At 41.6% G+C, this 27,246-nt stretch overlaps 1 protein-coding gene across 1 annotated transcript; it reads left to right on the forward strand.

Annotated features, from left to right (window-relative positions):
* Positions 1 to 1,200: 1,200 nt before the first annotated feature.
* On the forward strand, positions 1,201 to 12,812 carry atxn2l (ataxin 2-like). Its single transcript, XM_051389029.1, is given in 25 exon segments — positions 1,201 to 1,331; positions 1,982 to 2,039; positions 3,194 to 3,250; positions 3,749 to 3,820; positions 3,908 to 3,991; positions 3,993 to 4,113; positions 4,411 to 4,529; positions 4,617 to 4,708; positions 5,013 to 5,219; positions 5,392 to 5,702; positions 6,062 to 6,145; positions 6,247 to 6,390; positions 7,285 to 7,362; positions 7,489 to 7,550; positions 7,757 to 7,993; positions 7,996 to 8,048; positions 8,375 to 8,444; positions 8,531 to 8,719; positions 8,813 to 8,876; positions 8,973 to 9,139; positions 10,977 to 11,106; positions 11,407 to 11,519; positions 11,791 to 11,973; positions 12,203 to 12,341; positions 12,439 to 12,812. Coding segments are annotated over 25 exon segments (2,910 nt in total). The 5' UTR covers positions 1,201 to 1,314; the 3' UTR covers positions 12,498 to 12,812.
* The last annotated feature ends 14,434 nt before the right edge of the window (positions 12,813 to 27,246 follow it).

Genomic DNA, 27,246 nt, shown 5'->3' on the forward strand with positions numbered 1-27,246 from the left:
ACTTATTTATAAAATGTATATTTAAAAAAATACTCCATATCTACACTGAGAGTCACTTTGTTGAGTTCACATTAGGGAGATTTAGTTTTTCAGTCACAGTAACATCTGGAAATTAAAATGTCCAAAGATCCTTTTATTAATTAAATCTGCAGCAGATAACTTTTATAAAAACAGAACATGAGGCCGATAATCTGAAGTCCAGCTTCCTCTGATTCGTTCTCGTGCTTCTAACTGAGAATCTACTGGATGAAAACAACCAATCAGAGCCAAGAATTCATTATTTCAGCATTTATACGGCGAATATATCGTTTATAATGTTTAATCAGATTAATGAGAAGGAACCTCGGGGCCAGGTAGTCCTGCCTCGTGGGAGCTGTTGATTGTTATGTTATTATTATTATATATTATATTATATTAAGTGAGTATGTTAGTATACTGATAGATGTGTAAAGGAGTTTTAGAGATAATCAACAACAACAACAACAGAATTTATTTATTATGAAGAAGAATTTGAAGAGCTTTGAACTGTCCCACTGTCTTCCTCTGCGGATGGAAACCATGAGATAGTAAGTAAACCCTTTTTCTTAATTTCCAAGGTCAGGAGTGACATTTTATTCTTATTATTAATTATTTCATAATATTTGGTAAACACTTGGTTCAGTTGCTTTATTTGTTTTTTACACTTAATGTAAGTATATATATATATTAAGATATTGCTTTATTATTTGTTAATGGTATGAAACTGAATTTAATCCAGCTCACATTTGCTGAAAAACATTTTTAATGTTTCATTTATTTTCTGAAACTGATAAAAACAATCATCAGTTTCCTTATGTGACCTTTAGGACGGCCTTCAGCCCGTCAGATGAATGATTGACATGAAGCTGAGCCAATCAGAAACAAGGTCAGGAATGATTGACAGAACATTTGTCCAATCAGCGGTTACATTAAAGCAGTGGGCGGGGTTTGAGGTCGGTGCGTTCGCTACAGATACTCGGCGTGGCGCGGTTGATATTGAGTTACTGTTAATACTCGACAACACGCACACTTTGTGAGCCCCTACATTACTGAAAACGGTGATTTTAAACACAGTAAAAACATTTTTTATCTAAATATTAAAGAAAAAGTTTGATTTATTCTCCCTGGAGCCACCCCGCCCGCGTTAGTCGCCCCGTATCACATGCAGCGGACTCGCCGGGTTTTGGCGAATGGAGCGCCCCCGTCGCTGTGTTTTGTTGTTTTTCAGCGGTGTATCGTGTTCGGCCTGTCAAACCTGCGACTTTCCACCGGAGCGACGCGACTGGAACAACAGGGATGCACATGACTAAAAAGTATAACCGCTCTCTAATGTCCGCCGCTGGTTTGGCGCCAACGTCGGATTCTCCCGCGGCTCGTTTAATGTCTCTGTCGCTAAAACTACGACGTCTGCGCTAAAGCTAGCAACGTTAGCCGACTTAGGCTAGCTTGATTTTTACTATTCTGTACAACAACAACAACAACAACAACAACAACAACAACAACAACTGTAGCTAGCTAGCTTCCCCCCGCTGTGTCCTGTAGAGAGCCTGTGTGTGTGTGTGTGTGTGTGTGTGTGTGTGTGTCTCTGTGTGTGTGTGTGTGTGTGTGTGTGTGTGTGTGTGTGTGTCTCTCTCTCTCTGTGTGTGTGTGTGTGTGTGTGTGTGTGTGTGTGTGTGTCTCTCTGTGTGTGTGTGTGTGTGTGTGTGTGTGTGTGTGTGTGTGTGTCTCTCTCTCTGTGTGTGTGTGTGTGTCTCTCTCTCTCTCTGTTCTCTCTCTCTCTGTGTGTGTCTCTGTGTCTGTGTGTGTGTGTGTGTGTGTGTGTGTCTCTCTCTCTGTGTGTGTGTGTGTGTGTGTGTGTGTGTGTGTGTGTGTGTGTGTCACTTTCAGGCTTATTGTTCTCTGTCGGAGGAGCAGCTGATGCTTTTTAGCTGCTCGCTGACTGTTTGTGTTTCACCTCCTGCAGGAGCAGGAACACAATGAAGCCGCCGTCACAGAGCCAGTCCCCCCCCCTCAGCAGCCTGGTGAGTGCTGGCTGCTCCGCGGCTTTATTACCAGCAGCTGAGGCTCGTTGTTGTTGTTGTTTATTATGAAATGAAAGTGAAAATAATCCTGTAAACAGCCTGTAAACATCCTGTTCTTCAGCTGTTCTTCAGCTGTTCTTCAGCTGTTCCCTCCCTTTAAAGGAACAGTCTGTGCAGAGCTAAACAAAAAGGGGGGGCTTTAAACAGGACTGCAGTCCCAGGTTCAATACATTATATATTTATTATTTATATATGGAAGTAAAAGTGTGTCTGTACTTTAATTATAATGCTGTTTGTCACATTTTAGCTTTATTAAATATTAACCTGAATGTTGTGATTTTAGATAATATTCAGATTATTTGTGCAGCTGTAATCTGTTACTTACATAAAAGTAGAAATACATCAGCGTATAAATACTCTATTACAGGTAAAAATATCTAATTACCAAACTGAAAGCCATCAGGTTGTCACAGTGTCAGACTTACACTGTATAACTCATGATCAATATCTTATATGATAGAAAATTATAACTTTTATTGTTTGTTTTGTCTCTTTTTTTCGGTCAAATAAATAATAATAAATAAATAGAATATAAAATATATATTCTGTCAGTGGGTTTTACAACAGACAACAGCTGAAGTTAAAAATAGATTTGTTCTTGTTGTAAACACAATTTAAAACAGATAAATGTTCTTTGTCTTTAATTATAATATAATAACTCAGACTTTTGTGTTTGTTAACGGAGATATTATCGACAAATATCAGCTTGTGACAGATAAAAGATAAGATAATATAGATATAAACAGATATATTGAGTTGTATTTGTCAGTTCAGCACGTAAAAGACAGAAATCTGAATAATTTGAGGCTTGAAACAACTTTTTATTATTTTCTATAAAAAATGAATTAAATGATGAATTATTTAACAAAACTGAACTAATCGAGTTAATTTAATAATAATTTACCACAAATGTTTATGTTTTTATTTGTTTACGCTATCAGACTTTAAAACTATTATTTTATATCGTTCTGTTAATCAAACGAACGCAGCCGGTCCACTTCCTGTCACACATCCTGACCTTCAACCTTTCTGTGGATGATTTAGCATGTAAACAGTTTAATCTCCAACCTGCTCACATTGTTCTGTCTCTGCAGATGTTTGAAGGCGTCTACAACAACGCCAGGATGCTTCATTTCCTCACAGCGGTCGTGGTGAGTAGAGATTCTTCCTAAAGGGTCACTTCTGGTTTTTATCCACAGTAACAGAGTGTTAGCTGCAGCAGACGGCGCTCAGCGGTCAGTGGACGGCCGCAGCAACAAAACAGATTTTAACCACATAAATATAATAAATATCAGTTGAAGTGAACGCTAGAGCATATAAAAATATTCTAAATCTAACGTTCACTCGATATTTATTATTTTTATGTGGTTAAAATGAGTTTGCAGCAGTAGATTTCCTCCTGACGCTGGTCCTCCTGGTCCTCCTGACGCTGGTCCTCCTGACGCTGGTCCTCCTGACGCTGGTCCTCCTGACGCTGGTCCTCCTGACGCTGGTCCTCCTGTCTCCGTCTGCTGTAGTAACACACTGGCTGTGGACTGTGGAAGTGACCTCATTAAACGTCACTACAGCAACCCGAACTGTCCCTTTGGTTTGGTGACGCTTTCAGGTGTCAACAGAGAGACTGAAGTTTTCCTCTCTGCTGCTTTCAGGGCTCCACCTGCGACGTCAGAGTGAAGAACGGCGCCGTGTACGAGGGAATCTTCAAGACTTTGAGCTCGCAGGTAAAAACCCTCTTTGCACTGAACCTCTGAGTCCGATCAGAGCCGCTGCTGTAAGTGATTCCTGTGTGCTCCTCTGTCTGCCTCCAGTGCGAGCTGGCTGTGGACGCTGTTCACAAACAGAGCGATGGAGGAGGAGGAGGAGGAGGAGGAGGAGGAGGAGGAGGAGAGGGAAGGTGGAGGGAGTCAGTCCTCTCCACCAAAGATCGAAGACATCACTGACACCATGATCTTCAGCCCCGCCGACCTGGTGACCATGACCTGCCGCGATGTCGACCTGAGCTTTGCTGTCAGAGGTAACACACACACACGGACACACACACACACACACACACACACACACACGCACACACACACCTCTAAAGGCTCCATAATGAACACAAACAGAAACAAACAAGTGTTTTTAGAAGGTGCAACTTTTTCTTTAAATAAATAAAATTCACGAGGTGAAGATTAGAGACTGCAGCTCATTGGAGGTGGAGAGTTAAAGTAATACTACTTAATAACACTGTTGTTGATCTGTGTGTGTGTGTGTGTGTGTGTGTGTGTGTGTGCGCGGTGTGCGTGTGTGGCGTGTGTGTGTGTGTGTTCAGACACGTTCACTGACACCGCCATCAGCTCAACGCGGGTCAACGGGGACCACCGGGAGAAGGTTCTGCAGAGGTGGGACGGAAATGGAAACGGAGAAAACTTTGAGCTGGAATCAGACGCAGTGAGTACGCACACACACACACAGAGACACACACACACACATACACACAGAGAGACTTTAACTGTTGATGGTTTTATTCTGTTTCAGTCTAACGGCTGGGACGCCAACGAGATGTTCAAGTTTAACGAGGAGGCGTACGGCATCAAGTCCACCTACGACTCCAGCCTCTCCATGTACACGTGAGTCCGTCTCCGACCGGCTGAGTTTGTGTTTACAGTTTGATGCCTGCGGTCAGAACTAGTAGTCAGTGTGTTTAAGACAAAAGTAAAAATGAAAGTAATATCCTGAGTTGACCCACTGAAAGTCAGGGTCTATACAGTAAATGTATATGGGAAAAAAATTAATGAATCATTTTAAAATGCAGCCCATTGCAGTTCCAAGGTGAAGTGATTTTTCACATAATCTTATTCTTGTAACTTAGTAACTGAATGACATATAATGCATCGAGTCAAACGACACTGTTCCTCCTGTGTGGATTCCCAGCATGCCTTTGGAGAAGGGGAACTCAGAGGTTTACCGACAGCGGGAAGCGCGGGCGGCTCGGTTAGCCAATGAGATCGAGGGCAGCCTGCAGTACCGCCGCCGGGTCTCTTTGGAGAACGAGGAGGGCCGGAGCGAGGAGGACAAATACAGCTCCGTGGTCCGAGAGAGGGAGGAGAGGGCGAGCCCCGGGTTCACCTCCGCCGGCAGGTAACGCCTCGAGTCCGAACCCCGACCTTAAAGATATTCTATCTGCCACTCAAACTGAAATGAGAATAATGAAGTTAATGTTTGAGTTCCTGTTTTTCTCCAGAATAAAGTGACTGGACTTCCTCTCTGATTAGAAGCAGAACTTTATCCTCTCACCACCTCTCTTTTCCAGGGAAGGTAAATACATTCCTCTCCCCCAGCGGGCTCGAGAGATCGGCCTGTCGGGTAGCAGCATGAGGGCCGGAGGCTCCGGTCGAACCGCCGCGCCCGCCTCCTCCAGACACCCGCCAGCCGGCTCGTCTTCCCCCAAACCGCCGTCCGACCGGAGCAGCCCGCTGTCCGTCAGAACCGCCTACTCTCCCCACCAATCGCAGAGCAGCCCGCCGGCGGCCGGCAGCCCTCCCTGCTCCAATCACGTTCTCCCGCACTCCCTCTCCCATCCGCAGGCGCTCGCCGACGCCACACGCTCATCTGTTAACGGAGGTATGGACGAGGTTCAATGGAGGACAGACACTGACGCCTTTCTTAGTTTATGATCTTTATTTCTGTTTTACACTCACAATCTCTCTCTCTCTCTGTCTCTCTCTCTCTCTCTCTCTGTCTCTCTCTCTCTGTCTCTCTCTCTGTCTCTCTGTCTCTCTCTCTCTCTCTCTCTCTTCTCTGTCTCTCTCTCTGTCTCTCTCTCTCTCTGTCTCTCTCTCTCTGTCTGTCTCTCTCTCTGTCTCTCTCTCTCTCTCTCTGTCTCTCTTCTCTGTCTCTCTCTCTGTCGCTCTCTCTGTCTCTCTCTCTCTCTGTCTCTCTCTCTCTCTGTCTCTCTGTCTCTCGCTGTCTCTCTCTCTCAGTTACATCCAGAACTTCCCCTAAGTCTCAGAGACTTCAGAGCAACAGAATCCTGCGGACCCCGAACTCTCAGTCCTCTCCTGCCGGTAGGTCTCTGATGGAGAGAACGCCGTCTTTCTGTCGTAAATAAACACAAACTGGTTTTCACTTCCCTCCTTCTCTGCTTCCCCCCCCCACCCCCCTCCAGTCTCTCGTGCTCCTAAACCAGAAGCCCCTCCCCAGGACCTCCCCCTGGTCGGCCCTGCTTTCTTGGACTCCTCCCCCTCCGCTGTCACCACAGCAACAACCACCACCAAACCCACCGGCCCCACCCCGCTCTTCCCTGTCGATGGTGAGATGTTCGTTCTAAGGTTTCAGGTCGGGATCGTTGTGTTAATATTCAGAAAGAAACATAAACAGAAATATATTCTACAGTCACATTAACTCAAACCAATACTTTTATTTTGAAAACCATCAGGTTTCATTTTGTCCTGACTTCAGGAACAAAGAAAGAAATCCTCATTTTCTGAAAGGTGACTACGATAAACTGAACCGCTGCTTTAACGGATTCTTAAACAACATAAATAACAGTTTATAAAAGTTTTCAGGCATCAGGAGTTTGTAAAGCAGCAGCAAAATATTTTTATTATTAATATTAAACATTTATTATATAAAAATGTAATTAAGCAGTAATTATTGAAGCATTTTACGTTTTGTATAAAACATAAAATAATTTATGAACCGTACAGTTCCTCAGTTTCCTGGAAGATGTTGAATTGACGTCATTCGGCCACAAGGTGGCGCTTTAGCTGCAACCGTCCTGCTCTCTTGCTGAGTTCTGTGATTTTTAATGTACAAACGTATTGTTTGTTTTGTGCTGTCTGTTTATTTGTTGAATCCCAGCGAGGGACGAGCATTACAGAAGAGCTATAAGGGTTAATAACTAATATTAACGGGGTCCGAACCCCCGATGACCCACGGCTGTGATAGCAGAAGAAAATATTCAGTTCAAAACATTTGTTTGGGAAAAATAATTAGTCTTTAAAGAAAAGCAGAAAGTTTTAGAGGCTTAAATGAACAAATGTTTTCTCTTGATAATTTAAATTATTAAACAAATAACTGATTATAAAACTTGACAAGAGTATAAACTGCATGTAAAGACTAAACGTAACAGAACATCAGCTCGTCTCTGAGATTATCTGAGCTCCAGAACAACTATCAACCTTAAAGCAACATTTCTCCACAGTGAATGAGATCCTCAGCGCCGCGGCTAAAGAGCGAAGTGAAGCTCTGTCCAATCTGCAGGAAGGGAAGAGCAGCAAAGGTAAAACTCTTCATAACCTTTATAATTCTAATATAAGGTATTAATATCCAAACACAGCACTTTATAATTAGTCTCTATAACCCACTGTGGTCTCTCTCTCTCTCTCTCTCTCTCTCTCTCTCTCAGCTCCCACAGTGCAGCAGAGGTCTCAGCTGGAGGAACTCCGCAAGTTTGGCAAAGAGTTCAGGGTGAGGAGAGAGAAAGTCTCAGAGATATGTTACAGAAAATGTTGGATTTATAACTATAATTATATATAATATAATATAATATAATATTATATACTATTTATCAACATTTACACAAATCTACCAACTTTTACTGGATCAAATGAAAGACGACGAGGAACAACGTGAACCAGCAGTCTGAGTAAAGTTAGGATGTTTGTGTCTCCCAGCTGCAGCCCAGCTCCTCCCCCTCAGCGAGTCCGGCCTCTGCAGATCCTCCTCAGCACTCACCTGCCGACTCCTCCTCCTCCTCCTCCTCCTCCCCCGCTCCACCCAAACCTCTCACCTCCTCTGCACAAGACCTGCAGCAGACCACTGAGGCCGCTCCCCTCGCCTCGACCCCCGTGGCCTCGGGACCGGAGGGGTCGCAGCCCGGGACGACCCAGACGGCCCCGGCCCCGGCGGCGGCGGCGAGGAGGTCTGCGCAGAGGGCGGCGAGCGAACGGATGCTGCAGCTACAGTGTGAGTAACTGCAGCGAGTCCTTTCTGACTGTGAACTACCTGCAGAGGAACCAACCCAAACCAATGAAGGGTTACTAACTGATGTGGGCCAATCTACTGTTTTAGAGTTAGCTCAATGTCTCCTCCTCTTTTCTTCTTCCTGAGCTTTCTATACGTAGTTCTTCCTGATCTGAATCCAGAGTTTAAGGATCAGATCTGTTGCTCAAACTTCCTGACTATTCATTTATTGTCTCTTTGCTCTGTCGTGTTATTTTATATCTATTTAGTCTTTTTTTATAAATATTTTGTGGCTGAATTCGTCTTTTCTGTCCTTTTCTTTTTCGCAGGCAAGTGAAAAACTCAACTTTGAATCCGAATGCAAAAGAATTTCAGCCGGTAAAAGGAGCCGCGGTCCCGGTGAGTGAGCGTTCACAAACACACAAACATCTGAACGTAACTTCATCATCATCCCGTCTGATGATTCTCTCCATGTGGTCTGACAGAAACCGGCCCCGACCCCAACCCCTCCTCGACCGACCCCTCCCAGCCCCTCTGTGGTCCTGCCTCCTCAGGGACAGACAGGAGGAGGAGGAGGAGGAGGAGGAGGAGGAGGAGGAGCCATCTACAGCAGCCCAACTGGACACTACCTGTCCTATGTCTCCCCAATCCACATCCAGGGACACTCCATCCAGGTCTGAGTCCCTCTGGTGGGGGTTGTTTGTGTGGTTTATGTCAGACAGTGGATGTTAACCTCCTCCTCCTCCTCCTCTCCCTCTCCTCCTCAGGCTCCTCAGATGTATCAGTACACCATGTCAGCTGTGAACCAGGGCAAATACCCCAGAGCCAAAGGTACCCAGTGTTATTACCCTCTGTGCAGACTGTAGGAGGGTTCAGATACTCTAAGGCCCCCCCCCAGCAGTGACACACTGTGTTCTGCTGTTTCAGGCCCGGTGGTGGGACAGCGTCCGGACCATCACCCGACCTCAGCGTCCCCGATGATGTCAGCTGCGGCCTCGGCAGCAGGCCCCCCGCTGGTGGCATCCCCGTACCCCCAGTCCTACCTGCAGTACGGTCAGGTGATCCAGGCCATGCCCCCCCACTACCACGGACAGGTACCGAGGCAGAACACTGTCACTGTGGATTTAAAGGTCCAATAAATTAATAAATCTACACACAATGAAAACGGGGAATGTTTAAAGAACTTATATAGTATTATATTATTATATATTATAATATTATATATATTATAATATAATAGTATATTATTATATATTATAATAATATATATATTATTTTAATATATAATAATATATATTATTATATATATTAATATATAATATATAATAATATATATTATAATATATAATATAATATATAATATATTATAATATAATAAGATATATAATAATATATATATTATATTATTATATAATATATAATATAATACTATAATATATTATATTATATATATTATTATATGTTATAATATTATGTATATTATTATATAATATAATAATATATATATTAATATATATAATATAATATATTACGTTCATCTTACAGTTTCTTGTTATTTGTGTAGAACATCTCAGGACACTTCAACCAGAGGATCCGTTTATAATCTAAATAGACGTAATCTGATGTTTATTATCTGATCCTCTCACGACCCCTCAGATTCATCTGGTGGCCCTTTGGAGGGCCCCGACCCCTCAGGTTGGGAACCAGGGGACTGAACTGTATATAAAGGAGCTCCAACAGTAAAATGCTAACACAGATAATAATGATGCAATAAACAAAAGTATTATAAGTAAAACTGTTATTTTTAAGTACATTTTCCTGATTTATACTCCCACAATCCCAACCTCTCATAATAATAATAATAATAATAATAATAAAGCAAAGAGTTATTTATAATAATGAAAGTAACAATAAGATCAATTAAAAGTAAAATAGATTTGGCTCTGGCAGTATCTTAAAGTATATACATTTATATTTTTGTATAATATTAGTTTCTTGTATCCTCTTCTTCCTCATATCAAACAGATTCATGTTCAAGGTGACTTTATGAGATCTGGTTTGTGGTTTTAAAGGATCTGAATTCTTCTTCACACTGATCACAGCGGGACGGATCAATAACCAATCACAGTGCAGTTTAATGAAGGTTCATACAGAAACAACCTTAAAGGTCCAGTGTGTAAAAGAGAATCTACAGTCAGTGTTTGGTTTGTCCCTTCCGGGCTACCGTAGAAACGTTGTGTATCATTTTAAAGAGGATGTGTGATGTTACTGTGCTCATTCACCACCTTCACAGATCTCTCAGAGCTGATCGCTAACGTCGCTCTGCAGCAGCCGCACTGACGAGGTCGCCCACAGAGAGTCTGCAGACGCACATTATCTCAGATAATCACTGATCAATCAGTCTGATCAATCAGTCTGATCAATCAGTCTGATCAGCAGAACAAACACGGTGGTTCAACATGAGAGAGGAACTCATTCTAAAGTAACAAACACACAATGATTCTTTAAACATACACATTAATGTTATATTCCTCCTCTCCAGACATAAAACTACTTTATTATTAATGTTATTGAACGTGTGGACACACTGACAGTCTCAGTGATCATTGGTTCTTTAATCCTGCAGATTATAAACTGAGGTTATAAACTGAGCTCAGCAGAAACAGATGGATGGAAACAAACAGCAAAGTTCAAATGTCAGAGTGGAGGAACAAGAAAGAAACAGTTTGACTCTCCATCAGCTCAGCCAGTTCTCTATCTGATTATTATTCTGTAGATTTAAAGTTAAAAGGTTATTTTATCTAATCATCTTTTTATTGGCTATATAATGTCCCCCCCCCCGTCAGAAACTGTTTTATAAAGTGTTATAAATCAACTAAATGAGTCGAAACCTTTAACATGAGAATCTCTCTTCTGTGTCGTGACCTCCAGGCAGTTTACTCGATGCTGCAGGGGGGGGCCAGGATGCTGACGTCCGGGGCTCCTCAGCAGATGGGTCCTCCTGGCCACCAGTACCACGGCCAGGCTGAGGGCCAGCCGGGGCCACAGCAGGCCATGTATGGTAAGAAGAATTAAAGCTCAGTCCATTAATTAGATACTGTCTGATTCTGTGATATGAAAGCAGACTGTTAGCAACAGATAACTGATCCTGACTGATCAATACGATTAATTAACTGGCTACAAACTGGCTCCTCTTCCTCCGTTTCATTCCTCTCCTGTCGCTGCCTGAACCCGCCGAGTCTTCGTCCCCAGAGTCAGAGTCCTGGTCGGAGCCGCTGAGTCCCTCTGCTGCTACGCCAGCAGTGGTTAAACTCCCCCTGATGACTGAGAAGTTGCTAAATTCTCTCTTTTCTGTCTTCAGCTCAGTCGTTTTCTCACCACTCGGGCCCCATGCATCATCCTCAGCCCTCCAGCACCCCCACTGGGAATCAACCCCCACCCCAGCACACAGCGCCCAGTCCAGGACACACTCAGGTAGGACTGCTGTCGTTAACCGGCTGCAAATATCATTTAACATCATCAATCTTTTACAGTCCGATTTTCTTGGTCAGAATTGAACGAAACATACAAAACAGTTCCTCTAATGTTTAATCCTTAAAATAAAAAGCAGCCGTGATTCTGTGGTAAAAACCTTTTTACTGTTAGATTGAATAAAACTAGTTTCTATCTGGGCTGTCTCTGTTCGTCTGTTATTTAATCAGTGGTTGGTTTTATCTTCATTCGCTGTGTTTGTGTTTGTTCTCAGTCGAGTCAGGCCGGTCCTCAGCCTCAGTCCATGTTCCACTCTGGAGGTTTGTCTGCTCCCACTCCTCCGAACCTGCAGCCGGGCCACAGCTCCCCGCAGGCCACCTACACCATGCAGGGGTACAGCCTCCCCACCCACCAGCCGCTGCCCCACGGCTTCCCCTCCATCGGCCAGCTCACACAGGTGAACAGAGGTGGCACTGGAGCACCGGCACACCAGACTCCATTCACAAAACCACTGATTTTACCAAACAGATGATCTCTGTTAGTCTCTCCAACAATCCCCACTCTGGTGGAAATAAATCCTTAATTCATCGTCTGTGTAGCCACGAAGACGTCATCTGCTTGTGTTCATGTGGACTTTGTGGACTTTAGTGTGGACGTAGTCTCAGTCTCTCGTTTGTCCTCCGCAGGCTCACATGTCGGGACCTCACCACTCTGCCGGTCACGGACTGCCGCCCGTCATGCTGCACTACGTCTCCCCTCAGCAGGCCGGTGGCTCCAACCCCCAGCAGGGGGCGCCGCAACACTTCTACATCGGACCCCCACAAGGTAAAACTCGGCTCTGGTCCCGTGAGCCACCATAAAGCCAATAAAACCGAATCTTATGTGAAGAATAGATTTTAAAGAAACATTTTGTGTCTTCCAGCTGTTCAGGTCCAGGCTCACCCCTCCCAGCAGCTGTCCTTCCACCCGTCTGCAAACTGAACTCGTCACAGCTGGATTCAGGAGCGAGGAAGACGAGCCCCCACCCCTACCCCGACTCAAACAACTTGTAACATTCCCACCTCCTGACACCAGACTAACACGTCCTCCTTTTTACCCACATCTTTAGACAGAAACGGCTAACACGGCAACGTTTCTGGATTTAAAAATGTAAATACAAACTGTTTTCACACCTGAACACGAAGGTGGACTGACAACGATGACTGGTGGAAACAGTTTTTCTCCCCGTCCCACCTCTGTCCTTTTCCAGACAAAACCAGTTCATTAATAATAAAACCACTGAAAACAAACAACAAACGCTTCTGGATTCAATTCAGAGTTTTGTTTTAAAGCAAATGGGACGAGACTTTCAAAGTAAAATAACCTCCGGTACATCTACAGAACTTTAAAATCTCTCAGGTTTCTCGCTTTAATGAATGAGTGGAAGTTGACGACTGCCTGGACGGTAGAAATTCACTTTTTTTGCGAGAGTAAGATGAGAAGATGAGCTGGAGTTAGTGGTTAGCTTAGCTTAGCATAAAGACTGGAAGCAGGGGGAAACAGCTAGCCTGGCTCAGTCTGAATGGAATAAAATCCACCTACCAGCACCTCTGAAGCTCGCTGATTAACACGTGCTACAAAATGCTCAAAAGCACCGCGGCCCCAGAGGCGTCTCTCCGCTCTGCGTAGGATCCAGCTGGTCTACACCAGACACAGAAACAACATAGAGAATCTGGTCAATCTTCCAAATCAAATAGCAAGTGCAGAGTCTGGGTCAACATTGTGGCACCAGACAGGAAGTCAGAGATAAGAGTCGAGTGAGGAGAACAGCCAGGTGGAGTGGGAACCCTGAGGAACTGGTGGAGCGATTAGCAGAGCTACGCAGACGGTGCACAAGTATAAACGCTCATAACGGAGACGTACAACTATAAATCAGAATAAAAGGTCTATTTTCATTCCAGATCAAGAAAGCAGCAGCTGAGTAACAGATGGTCAACACAGGAAACTGCTGATTATATAACAGATTATTGTGCTTCTGTAGGAAGTCATGAGTTCACTACAGTTTCTACATATCTGCTCCTCAATCGTAGATCTGACTCACCTATTACACAACAGCAGCTTTAACACCTCGACACTCTTTAATAGCAGGTTACAGTGAGAAATGAATCCTAGTAGAGTTCAACATTTTCTTACATTTTAATTGAATTGTAGTTAAAAAAAACCAAAAACATCTCTAGTTCACACAAGTGGATTACAGATCCAGAGACAACAGTAACCATGGTAACAACACATAAATACAGTAGAAAACAAAACAACAATTGGTGAATTAAAAACATTCTCAGGAGTTGTCAGTAAAATCGAAGTAAAGCTCAAACATGGACACGCCTCTCGTGATGAGGCGCTGTGGAGGAAAGGGTTAACCAGTGAGGACAACAACAGACGATTCGCAGTTAAAAAAGGCAAAACAGAGAAGAAGAAGAAGAATCTGAACCAACGAGGGACTTTTGGTGACATTTTCTGAAGCCTGACAGGAGAACGACTGTGTCGACCGCTCGCCTGTCGACGACCGTTCGATTATTCTGGATTTTAATTTAGTGTTCCCCGCGTTACGTGTTCAGTCTGTCTGTGGGTGCTCACAGTGATTCTATCCAACAGTAATTATGTTCAGAGGTCAAATTTACAAAGAAACATTAAACCTAAACGTGTGCAGTAGAAATTATTTTCTACTTTGGATGGATTGAGATCAGGTTCAGACTTTTATTTTTTATACGCTGATGTTAGCATTTAGCTCATGTAGCAGTTAGTCGTAGATAGACGTTTGTTGTTGTCTATAAAATGTGAAAACTACGGAAGCCGAGAACAGGCGCGTTAGCAGTTTTTTTTTTTATGCCGTTATCTGAAGATCACAAGTTAATTATTTTGTTTTCTCAAAATAAGTTAATTTATCTTGAGAAAACAAAAGCCTGTTGACTCGAACTGCTGTGCAATTATTTCAATAATGTCGTTATCTCGAGATTTAAAGTACATTATTTGGTTTTCTTGAGAAAACAATGAGCTAATTCCTCAAACCGACGTGAATGCAATTATTTTGTTTAATTCTTGAAATCACAAGTAAATTATTTTGTCATCTCAAGATATGAAGTTAATTGATCTGGAGAAAGCAAAAGACTGAAGGGCTCTGCTCTGAAGAACGCAAGTTATTTATCTCAGTATCAAGGCGGATTCCTTACACGGATGCAGCTGCAATTATCTGGTTTATGTCGTTATCTTGAATCACATCTGAATAATTTGTTCAGAGCAAACAAAAGGCAGATTCCCCGAACAGACGGGCTTGCTATTGCCTTATCTCAAGATCAAAAATTATTTTTTTTGTCATCTAAAGAAATTGAGCTTTGTTATCTTTGGATTAAACATTAATTTAGCTGAAGAAAACAATCGTTGTCTTCTCAAGATAGAAGATAGAAATCGTGGGATAATTGTGAGTGTCCAACGGGTTGATCATTTTATATAATGGGTTATTTTCTGTACGTGAGATTGAGTCTAACTGAAGTACAGTGTGTGTAAAGAGGGAATGTATCTTCATGTTCTTAATTTCACTTGAGTTATAAAACAGAAACATGTACACACAGACGCTTTTTAAATCTGTTTTCTGAATCTGGGCCCAGCTGGATTGTTTTTAGATCACTTTAAGAAACCTGATAAACCTAAAACCTCTGACTGGAACAACGACACAGATCAGAAATCAGACAAACTGCCTCAGCTGAACCTTCAGAAACAAGAGTTCCTGTTCTCCGCCCAGAGTCGTTCTTCATTCTCAGTTTCTTTTCTCAGTCGTTCAGCTCTTTTAAATTAACGCCGTCGCAGGTTTAAAGGTGGAGGCAGAGAGATGTAGATGGCAGTTGAAAAGCTCACTGTGGTCAGGCAGTCAGAGGTCAGTCAGCCTGCGTCCCCTCGTTCACGTTGACGTAGTTCCCCTCATCGTCATCATCGTCTTCGTCATCGCTGTCGCTTTGGGTCGACAATTCTGGTGTTGATAATGATGGAAAACATGAAATTACACATCAGAGTCCAAAATGTAAAACTGCAACTAACGAGTGTTTTTATTATTGATTATTCTGCCAGTCTGTTAGTTGGCTCCATAAATGGAGCTATATTATAATACTGTAATACAGTATTATGATACAGTTTATGATACTGTGTTATGTTGCAGACCGATTCTACTATCTGAAAACAACATATAATATAAAAACAATATATAATATAAAATACTGAAAAGAAACATTAAAAGTTATATATCAGCAAACTGTTATTCCAGCTGTAAAGCTACAGTGTCACATGATGTACGATGTTTACGATGATCTGCGAGGTAAAATGAGTGTTTTTGTGTATGGAGTCTGGTGGACCGTAGCGCCCGTTGTCTGGTCTGAGATGCTGGTGCTCTAGCATCACATCTAGTGGCAAGTGCATTTTGTATATAACCTTTAATATAAAATAATACAACTGATAATATATATATTATTTTTTAAATTATGGTTCCTGTCATACAAATGAGCAGTGAGTCATTTTCAGCTTCCATTTTTGTTTGTTTGGATTAAAAAATACATTTCAGGAAACTTGTTTGGCGACAGACTGAACATTTTTTCATCCAGATGGAAAGAAAACACTTCGAGGATTCTGGAAGTCTTCAAAAGCTGTAACAGGGAATTCATGAGAGGAAGAACATCACGTGATCCGAATACTGAACGTCCAACTCACTTGAAGGGAAGTCTGGATCCACATTCAGGTACTCTCTGTCCTCTGAGGAGACACGGAGAAGGACACACAGTTACTGTGGTGCTTTATGGGAATTCATCTATTGTTAAACTGAGCAAACAATGGAAATGAACTGAAGTTCACACAGAACAGATCGGCTCACCTTTCTTCTCTGGGACGTTCTCATAATCGTGTCGAACGTCTGTGGATGGAAACAAACAGCCGATCAGTTCACAGAATATTGATTATGTTCACTTATCAAATCAGCTGATCCTCAGGGATGTTTCATAATATAACAGAAAGTATTAAAATGATAAAAACAGGACTAACGGTTTCACTTATAACAAAACATCATCATTTATCTAACTAACTCTCCAAATGTTTTTATGCATAAATCTCAGATAATCGTAGTAACGTACCTGAACTGGGCGTAGAGGCTCGGCTCAGATTCTGAGTCTCACCTTCAGGCAACACGATTCTGCAGAAACCAGAGAAGAAGAGACGATCAGACTCCGACTTACTGCTGAAGCCTTAAAGAAGTGAAAAAAAACACCAAACCTACATGTATCCGGGGTCTTCTGGGTCACTCTCTGTGTTTATGTAATCAGGTCCTAAAGAAAACAAAATGTCAGCTCGACATCATCAGCAGAGACACTGTTGTCCAAAGTCCTGACAACCAAGTCTCAGGTCCTGCAATAAATTACGAAGTTGAGACCAACAAACAAACGTAATCTTACCATCTGCTGGATTCTCATAACTTGGAATACTCTCTGTGGGATAGAAAGAGTCATATTAAGATTCGACAGTTATGACATCAAAGTGTATGAACCAACTCTAACGTCAGAGATAAACTGCAGGAAGGTACATCTCACTGGTTACACATGAAATAAAGACTAACATTACTTAAATGTGAATAAAGCCTGAAGAGGACAACATCACACTGGAAAAAGACATAATGAAGAAAAGCAGGATCTCACCAGTTTCTGTCGGGGTGAAGGATCGGTGTCTACGTTGAGTTCCAGGAACAACTGAAGGTGAGCTGAATGTGAAAAGGGAAGAAAAACACATCAGACAGCAAAGTGTTGGACCCGAGGTACAAAGTTTCTGTCCAGATAAAAACCCTGACGTGAGATGTCCTCTGTTGTCCCGGTTCAGTCTCTTAAAAATCAAGTCCACGTGTCTCTATTTAGATCTGAGAGGTCAAACTGTTGGGGCAGAGGACCGGTGTGAGGGTACAACCAACAATTCCAGCTCCATCACTATGAGACAAGAACCAGCAGGACTCTTCCAGAAGGCACTTTATATGCAATAAGCTTCTATCAGCCAATACTATCCACCACACAGGTGACCTTTATAAAGACAAGACAAAGCTAAAGGCAATTTTATCTAACCTGTTCAAAAAGTATGGCAATGAATTAAATTTGTGTTATAATTATTGATATTCAGTGAAGCGAACAAAATAATATCTTTATAAAAGCAAATTTATTTCTTAATTTCTTCTAAATCACTAAAAGAGATTCCCTCCGGGGGAACTGAAACTGAAAATATAAAATGAACACAGACAAGTCATTGAGTTGCATGTCTCCACTCAAGTCACAAGTCACTTTTCTGTCGAGTCAAGTCATTAAAACAGTGACTGATATCCGCCCACCAGGATCACCAGTCAGGATCAAGGCTACTAAATCTACATCAAGGACACAAAACTTTGACATAAAAACTGTAAAATGAAGCAAAGCTCTAATATTAATTGTACCAGTAATTTAACTTACAATAAAACTATGTTTTTTGACTAATCTTTATCATTATTTAGTATTTATGTATTGTTTACAGTCCGCTTTGGTACTTATATAGGTACTGATGTGGCCTGGGCAGGTGAACCAGGTGTGTGTCGTAATAAAAAGAACAACTCACAAAGGTGACAGCAGGTTGGAGGAAGGGTGGCTGGAGTTCAGGCCAAGGTTTGGCTGGGCTGTAAATCAACAGAGAGAAAGTCACCTTCATCATCATCATCATTAAAAACAAGAGCAATGTAAAGGTCAACATCATCAGCATAGAGTCGTAATCACCATCATGAAATATGAGACACTGACATGGTTGGTCTTCTACATCAGACTGTTAATACTGTGACCTTATCGTGACATTGAATGTAATTTAGGTTATTTTCTGCATAATTACAATTAACGACAAATTAGGACAAATTTCATAATTTGTTATTTTCTAGGTTGTAAAATAACATTCACATGTTTTAATCTTGATGTGACCTCCAAGTTCCTAATGTACATTTTCCCTTCTGATATGATGTGAAACTAATGTACATTTTGAGCCCGTCATAATGTGATTATTACTTAAATTCACAAAGCAAACAAAAAGTTTCACACAATAAACTAGCAAACTGTTCAGGTCATGTATCTAACTCTTGAATAAGTCATCAAATATAAACATCTCTAAATATAGTCCCTTATTTTTTATATCCTTATGACACAATATATGAATAGGTTTTTCTATTCTTCAGGTATTGTTTATTATTAAAATCATTGTTTCAGTTTAGTGTTGCTGTTCTTGTGTGTTTCTTATCTTTTTGTATTAAAATTAAATAAATTGGAAGTTAGTCTTTGAACCGACCAACTACTTCCTGTTTCAGTTTTATCGGTTTCACAGAAATTACAAACCTCTTTCAACCATTTCAGACTTACATGGATGGATAACTCTGAATTGATTGGATCTGAATGAAAGAAAGAAAAGAGACATTAGACAAATCTTACTAATTATTTCATATAAAACAATATAAACAATAAAAATAAAATCTTTCACCCATGTAGACTAGAGGAAAAGACTTACGGCATGTATTCCTCTGTAGAATTTGCTTGCCTGATGGAGACTGGTGGGTGGAAACAGAAACATACAAATAACAATAATGTTATCATACATCATCTGTCAACAGCTAAACCAAAAATCAAAGTGTAAGTAGGGTTGACCATCAGCAGTGTGAAAACTTAGTTGTGAGCCTGTTTAACCACAGGATGTCATTTATAGGTCAGGTTATCATGAGTGTGTGCACCAGCTTTTAACCACATGATGGTGCAACGTGAAGAGAGACAGCGACCCACCCAGCGGGCCTTTGTTCCTGCAGTGCAGGCAGACGACAGCCAGGAGGACCATGGAGACGAAGACGGCGGCCGCCAAAACCAAGAGGAGCAAGGCCATGTTTCATCTGAGGAGGTCAACATGAGGCAGTCAGTCTTCAAATGAAACCGGTCCAGACTGAAATATCTCAACTACTATTGGATGCAAAGTGATGACATTCATGTTCCCCTCAGGATGAATTGACCCTTTCTAAGTCCCGCCCCCTTTTGCTCTGTGCTCCAATAACAGTTGAGCAAGCCTCGGTCCAAACCTCAGTCGACTTCCTCCTTTCCTGTACTTATACATGCTATATGCTAGGCTAATCTATGTTGATGTATGTTTGTTGACAACCACATTTTGAAAATTGTTAAAAAATAAAAGCGAAATATATGTATCGTTTGCTAGCTAGTTAACTAGTTACCTAGCATTTTGCTACAGAACAAAACACTTGCTAACCAGCTACATCATCATTAGTTAGCTAGTTAGCTGACATTTCAGGTAATAGAGTGAATATCTTTTAACCATCTTTAAAATGTGGTTGTCTTTTTAACATAGATTAGCTTAGCACATTAGCATATAAAGGGGTGGGACTTAGGAAAGGTCAATTATAATTGTGTAGAGAATAACCTGAGTTACATTCAATGTCACTATGATGTCACAATAGTAACAGTTTGATGTAGAAGACCATGTCAGTGTCAACAACAACAACTCTATGCTGATGATGTTGACATTTACATTCAACCACAAAACTCATCACAAATATATAAAACAAGACTTTTATCAAACAAACAGGAGGAAATGCATTTATAGAAACTGTTTTCAGAGGATTACACATTTGGTGCTTTAGTGAGTATTAAAGGAAACCCCAAACACTGATGAAGGCTGAAAATATTTGGTGAATAAAGGTGTTGGTGTCATATTAGCGTTTGAGTCGGGAGGCGGATCGCGTTACCGTATGTATCTGACGGCTGTAGTTTCTAATAACTTTACGATTGCAGATTAAAGTTTTGCTTGCTGAACAGATGATAAAATATGGTCTGCGGGTTGAGGCTGAATATGAAGCAGGAAGTGTCTTAATAACTCTCACATATGTTGTGGTTGAATAATGGTTTATAGAGTCATGAGACTCAGCTCACAGCACAGACAATATCTAATCTATTATCTATAACCTGAATGTATATGAGTGATGAATATCTGTATCTGTGGAGTGTTTCTGGAAACTTCCACCAATGATCACTTTTAAGAATATATGTCAAATTTCCACTACAACTTATAACCTAAGTGAAGTAACAGTTGCTCATTAAACAGTGTATAAACTGTAGAGCTATGTTCTATATGTAGTTGATTCAATCAATAATCAATAATTCAATTCAAGAGTAGGCTTAAGACATTCCTCTTTGATAAAGCTTATAGTTAGGGCTGGATCAGGTGAGTCCTGAACCATCCCTTAGTTATGCTGCTATAGGCCTAGACTATCGGGGGATTTCCCATGGTGCACTGAGCTCCTCCCTTCCTCTCTCTTTCTGCACTCATTCATGTTCCATTAATGCATGTTACTAACTCCACTTCTTCCCCGGAGTTCTTGTGCTTTCTCGTCTCGCAGGTTCTTATCGATCCTAGTGGAGCCTCCTGCCATGGTCCTGATAGATTGCTATTGCCAATACTGTTGTCGCTGTGCACCTGTCTGTCTGTCTCTCGCTCTCTCTCTCTCTGCCTCTCTCTCTCTCTCTCTCTCACCCCAACTGGTCGAGACAGACGACCACCCACCTAGAGCCGGAGGATCTGTCCTAGGTTTCTGCCTTTTAACAGGCAGTTTTTCCTTGCCCTTGTCACCAAGGTCTTGCTCATGGTGGTACTGTTGGGTCTCTGTAAATAATGTTTTAAAGAGTTCGGTCTAGACCTGCTCTATTTGAAAAGTGTCCTGAGATAACTTCTGTTATGAATTGGCGCTATACAAATAAAATTTAATTGAGTTGAATTGAATTAATCAGAAGCATAAAATTCACTTTTTATCCAGTTTGAAGCGACATGTTTACCATCCGCTGATCTTGGTGCTTTTTAACTCTAGATTTGAAGCAGATGAAGGATTTTAGTCATCGGACATCTGGATCTTAGGTTATCTGTTTGTTTTGGAGAGGAGGGGACCTCCCTAACCCGCTCTTATTGCATTTGAATTGCAAGTAAATGTGAGATCTGAGAGATTCACAACCAGGAACTCAAAGTTTTGATCAGGAAACTACAACGATTGGTCAAATTTGCAGAGAAGTTGCGTTGATTCGACAAAAATTAGAGATTGCACAGAATTCACGGGGACTGGTTAAATTTGCGATCACAACGACAAAAAATAACCCAACCAGGAGGATCTGACTGAAATGACGACAACTCCCATGATCCCACGTCGCTTCACGTTTCCTCTTTTATTATTCGGATGTGAGAAACCCCCTTAGTGGCAGAAAGTACACACTGTACAGTTAAGCTCAAATGTATTATCCTGATAATTCATAACTAAACATGAACAAGTTCTTTGTGTATTTTCTAATAAGAATCTTAATTTGTAACAGGGCCTAAAGCTGTCAGTGTAGCGTGATAAACTGGTTCCCTCAAATGTCTTTTTCAACTCAACCATTGAAGAGGAGGAAGCCATGTTTTAGAAATGAAACCGCATGCTCTATTTACTTAAATATCTGGTGGTTTTTACTTTCCTGAGGCATCAGAACATACTCTTTCTCCTGATCTTAGAGGTGCGTCACACAGGAAGGAAAAGCATTTCACGTGTGCTTTCGACTGACTGGTACAGCTCGTGTTCTTTCCTCTGCCAACCTGAACTCTCCACTGAACCAACAGGCTCCAAACACTGGAAACACTCTTCACAGAAAGTACCTGCAACCCCCTGCCATGGTGGGTGAATGTGGAAACGTCCAGAGAAACCCTCCCACACACCCTCAGCTCCCCTCTCCTCCTCAACCCGACTTCTACAGACTCTAATATTTCAACTAAGATTAAAATCAGCTCCTCACGCAGCGCTGCAGAGCCAAAGAGGGCCATCTTGTGAGCTCTTGCTCCTTCTTTCAGCTCATTTTGTGTTTGGTTTTTTTCCCCCACAAAACCCCCTGACAGGTTTTATTAAATGATTAAATGCAGCCGGCAAATAGAGATTTGGAAAAGTAAGTGTGACAGGTAAAGACAGATAACGAGGTTCAGTATCAGAGGTTAATGACGCTGCAGCTGCGTTTTAGATCGTGTTCAGTGAAGAACTGTGATGATATGTGTTTCCAACCAGAGGGAGGGATGTATTATGTATTTCTAAACTTTCATCCGAGTGTTTAATTATGTTTTCTTCACAAAAAACTGCTTTAATACAGCTTAAAATGAACAAAATGATAATTTTAAGTGAGGAAATATATGATTTAAAAAGCACCAACACCAGTCCTATATTCAAAATCCTCACATATTACAAGGAGTTTTTTTTAACTATTTCTATATAATTATTATTTATTCTGCCTGCCACCGGACCAGATTTGGTACTGTATAATAAAAACTGTCCCCCCTCGGGTTTCTGAAGAGCCAATGTAAAGCTCAGTGTGGTCGACTCTGGCAGTCGCCATCTCGTCCGTCCTGACTTCGGTGGAGCTGAATGAAGCCTGGTAATTTAAAGAGGTGAGTTATATAAAAATACAGAAATACAGAAATTATCTCTAGAGACCAAAAGGCTGTAAACATGTTTATTTCTGCTGTAAAGTTGGACATTTTAATATGAGGCCTTATGGAGACCGACTCACTGCAGGAGCCAGCCTCTTTCTAATCACCGACATTAGGCGGTACAAACACTACCGGTTCTGTCCACAGGGGGCCGACAAAATCAACACAAAATGAGAAAATGTTCCTTGTTGCTGCTTTAAGTAAAAGTTATCAGTGAAAGTGGATATGAAACGAGCATGTTTGTTGCACGTAGTACAAACATATAAAAAAAAAACACCTTGACTTAAGTCTGATTTTAATTTTTTTTTTTTCGTAATTTCAACCTAGCGGCCATTTTGGAGTGACGTCATTGCCTACGTAGCGCGTTGGGTTGGTTCGGCGTGCGGGTTTGTATCAAAAGTACTCACTGTGGGCCTTGTTCTGTTATATTAATAGATGGTTAATAACGACAACATCTGTAATAATGCAACACATCTCACAAGATCCTCACATATTTTAAACTTTAATTTATAAAGTTACAAGTGACTCCAGCTGTCAGATAAATGGAGTAAACTTGAAGAGAAAATACAAAGTAGCATAAGTCTATTCTGCAGTGGGACACTACTTGAGTTGCAAGTTCAGTCTTCATCTTTGTGATTTCAGTTTTAAAACACCCACAGCCGTCTCTAGAAACCTCAACGTGACGACACGACTCCAGGAAGTCACTGCTTTCCGACAAGACATAGTCCTGCTCGTAGAAAAACCCCCCAAACACCGTCGGTACATTTCTGTTTTTGTCCGGATGAAACAAACAAGACATAACAAGTTAAAGTGAGCACTGGACGGAGCAAGGCTAGCTGTGTCCCTCTGTTGCCAAGCTAAGCTAACCGGCTGTAGCTTTATATTTACTGTACAAAACATCATCTGACCTCCGCCTCGTGTCTAAAACACCATCATAGCAGGTTTGAATGAAGAAAAAGTTTCAACACATTAGATTGAAAACTTTCTAAGATCTTTTTAAGACCATTATGAATCCTATTTAATGGAGGATTCGTATTGATTTCCGCGTCGGCTTCGTTTAATAGTTTCAGATCAATACAGACTGCTCCTGAAAGCGAGAGTTAAAAAATGCAACTTCAAGTAATGTTGTTAATCCAATATTAAAACCTGTCGAAATCATCTTTAAATCACTTACAAGGAACTTTTTCTTATTTTGTGTTGATTCTGGCGCCTCCTGTGGACGAAAGTGGTAATGTTTGATTTCAAGTAGTGATTTCAATAACTATATAAAACGTCTCTGATGGTCTTGTTCATTATATAAGTCATATAGAGGCATCAAAAGCCAATGAAAAACTCCTCGTTTGTGACGTTTTACAACCTGAAATCTAGAGTTTGGGATTTTTATGACCCCGAGGACATCCTGATCACATCTGATGGCGTTTTAAAAACAAAAGTGAACAGTTTGAACATAATCAGAATCAATCTTCACCAGAATGTAAACGATTACTTTTCCTTGTCTTGGGATTTCTCTCCTGGTTGGATCAGAGTTACTCAGAGATGCACAAAATTAAAATTGTTGCCCACCGGACGCTGCAGAGGTCATGGGTCGGGTTAAAAATGGATATTGCTGTGTGAAATGATTCGGCACTGGTTTGGCTCCTCCACTAGGCCTCAGAGTGAAACCTGTACCGATCCACTTCCTGTCCTCCATGTGCATGCTGGGAACAAACTTCCTAATAATCAGCAGAGAATATAAAACGACAGAAAACTCACCGACACCTGTCGACAAGCGGCGACTGCAGAGACGGTTGTGTGGCGGCGAGGAGGGCGGAGGATCGGTGAAGTTTTCGGGGCCTGCGGCTGGTCTCGTGTCCCCCCGCGGTATCTGGTCCACATCAGGCGACTACTATAACCAATCTTCCATTTCTGAAGACTTCTTTTCTCTCTTTCTCCGTCTTCTCTTCTTTCTTTCAGTCGACCTCGTGTGTCTCTCCTCCCCGACGATCTGATCTGGTGTCAGATCTGCACCTTCAGCAACCTACTTGGCTCTTCCTCCCTCCCTCTTTGTCACCGACTCCCTCACTCCTCTGTCATCACTGCACCCAATCACCTTGGGTTTGGTTTCACCTCCCGCCACAGACCCTCTGATCTCAGCGTTTCCTACCAGGAAGGTGACGGTCGAGCATCAACGCGGGTCACGACTGTCCGAAAGAGACGGAGCGGCGGCCTCTGAAACTTCAGAAAACACACAAAGATCAATGACCTGATCAATGGCCCGAACCTTGAGATCACAGTTACAGAGTGTGAGAGTGTGACAAACCACTGCAGGTTGACTCACCAACAAACCAACAAGCAGAAAGGTTCACAGCTCTCTGAGTGTGTGTGGGCTGATCAAACTGGCCTCTCTCAACACCTCAGCTGCAAACTGCAAACTGGCGGTGGAAATTGGAAGAGAAGACCTGCAGCTCAGAACAGCAAAATGTCAGAAAACAAAAAAAAAAGAGTTTCACACAAACACCTCGAGCCAATCAGGAGACGTTAACTGTGACACCTCAGAGCGTCGCCGGGTGTTAAAAAGCTGCAGCGCTGCGTGCAACCGTCTCAACATCCTCCCACCTACAAACAGGAAACCACACCGAGGGAAGGAAGCCGAGTCCTCTCCTCTTTGCTCCTCTCCTGTCCCCGCTCGGCCTCTTTTCTCCTCCTGTCGAGAGAAGAGGAGAGGAAAGAGAGGAGAAACCCCCAAATGAATGAGGGAGGAGAGAGGGGACACCGGCTGTGTATGGGGCTGTTTTCTGCCCAGTTGAGCTGCTTGTTACTTGGTGGTGCAGGTACAAATGTTTAGTTAGTCCACAATCTGATCCCAGTGAGCTCAGCTGCCAAACTTTTACACTTTATATAATTAAAAACACACAATGTGCCTTTATGTGAGCAGTGATGGAAACAGCGTACAGCTCCTTTACTCAGAAAACAATGTGGAAACACTGTGACTGCAAGTGACGTGCAGTTCTTGCTCTCTGAGGGTTTTCAAACTGTATTTTTTGGTTTTACAAGACAAAAGACTTGAAGGACGAGGACTGACTGGTTGTTTTTGGTAAATGTGCGTCTGGTTAACCGCCCCTCCTACGTTTAAGAGCGGCACAAAGCGGAGTTTTACTATGAGAACCATCCACAACCGACACCCACGCAGACCCACACAGTCAGTCACAATGCATTATAAGCACATTCATGAGACATTATAATGCATTTAAATGGCTTTAATAAACCTAAACAAGGTTTATAAAGTATTATAAGTGGTCATCATGTATTCTAAGTTTAGCATTCCCATTGTCACATTAAAACCACCATAACTTTATAAAGTCACAGAAAGAACATGTTTTTAATTTAATAATGTGTCAGAAACATCAATAATACGCTATAACATGACTTAAAGCTCCAGTGTAAAACATTTAGGATCTTTTACTGTAATATAATATCTATAGGTTTGTTTTCATTAGTTTATAATCAGTCGTAAATAAGAATTGTTGTTTTCGTTACTTTAGATTTTCTTCTACGGAGTCCACCAGGTTACAGTATAATAAGTATATATCTTCTTCTGTAGTAACTCGATCTCCATGGGACCTTTTGTGTTTGTTGCTCATTCCCAGGTTGTCAAATACAGACGCGAGCAGTGTTCAGTTAGTTGCAATCTGCAACTCCACTGCTAGATGCCGCTCAACCCCACCCACTGGCTCTTTACTGTATAGACTGTATAACGCCGTTAGCTCGTTACGAAGCTCATTTAGATCAAACATTAGATAGCTAGTTAGCTGGTGTTTGCTAACATTAGCTAACTGAAGATGTATTGTGACTCTCAGGAACGAACTCTCTCCGGCTGTAATGGATGCAGACGACGTTAGTTAATGTTCAGTTTGGAGTTTTTATGCAAAACAAAGATGATGAACTTTAATGTCAATACTTAAATGTTACATTCACAAGCTTTGTGGCGTTAAAACTCTCTGAACTACTTTATATCTATATATAAATATATATATATATATATATATATATATATATAATCATAAATAAAGTAGTTCTATAGATACCATATATCTATATATATATATATATATATATATAAAATAACTCACACGGTCTGTTCTCTCTGACTGATAATCTAATTCTTTCCCAGGCGGACACAAACACACACAGACATGTG

Source organism: Dicentrarchus labrax, unplaced genomic scaffold (genome assembly GCF_905237075.1).
Source record: "Dicentrarchus labrax unplaced genomic scaffold, dlabrax2021, whole genome shotgun sequence".
Taxonomy (NCBI): domain Eukaryota; kingdom Metazoa; phylum Chordata; class Actinopteri; family Moronidae; genus Dicentrarchus; species Dicentrarchus labrax.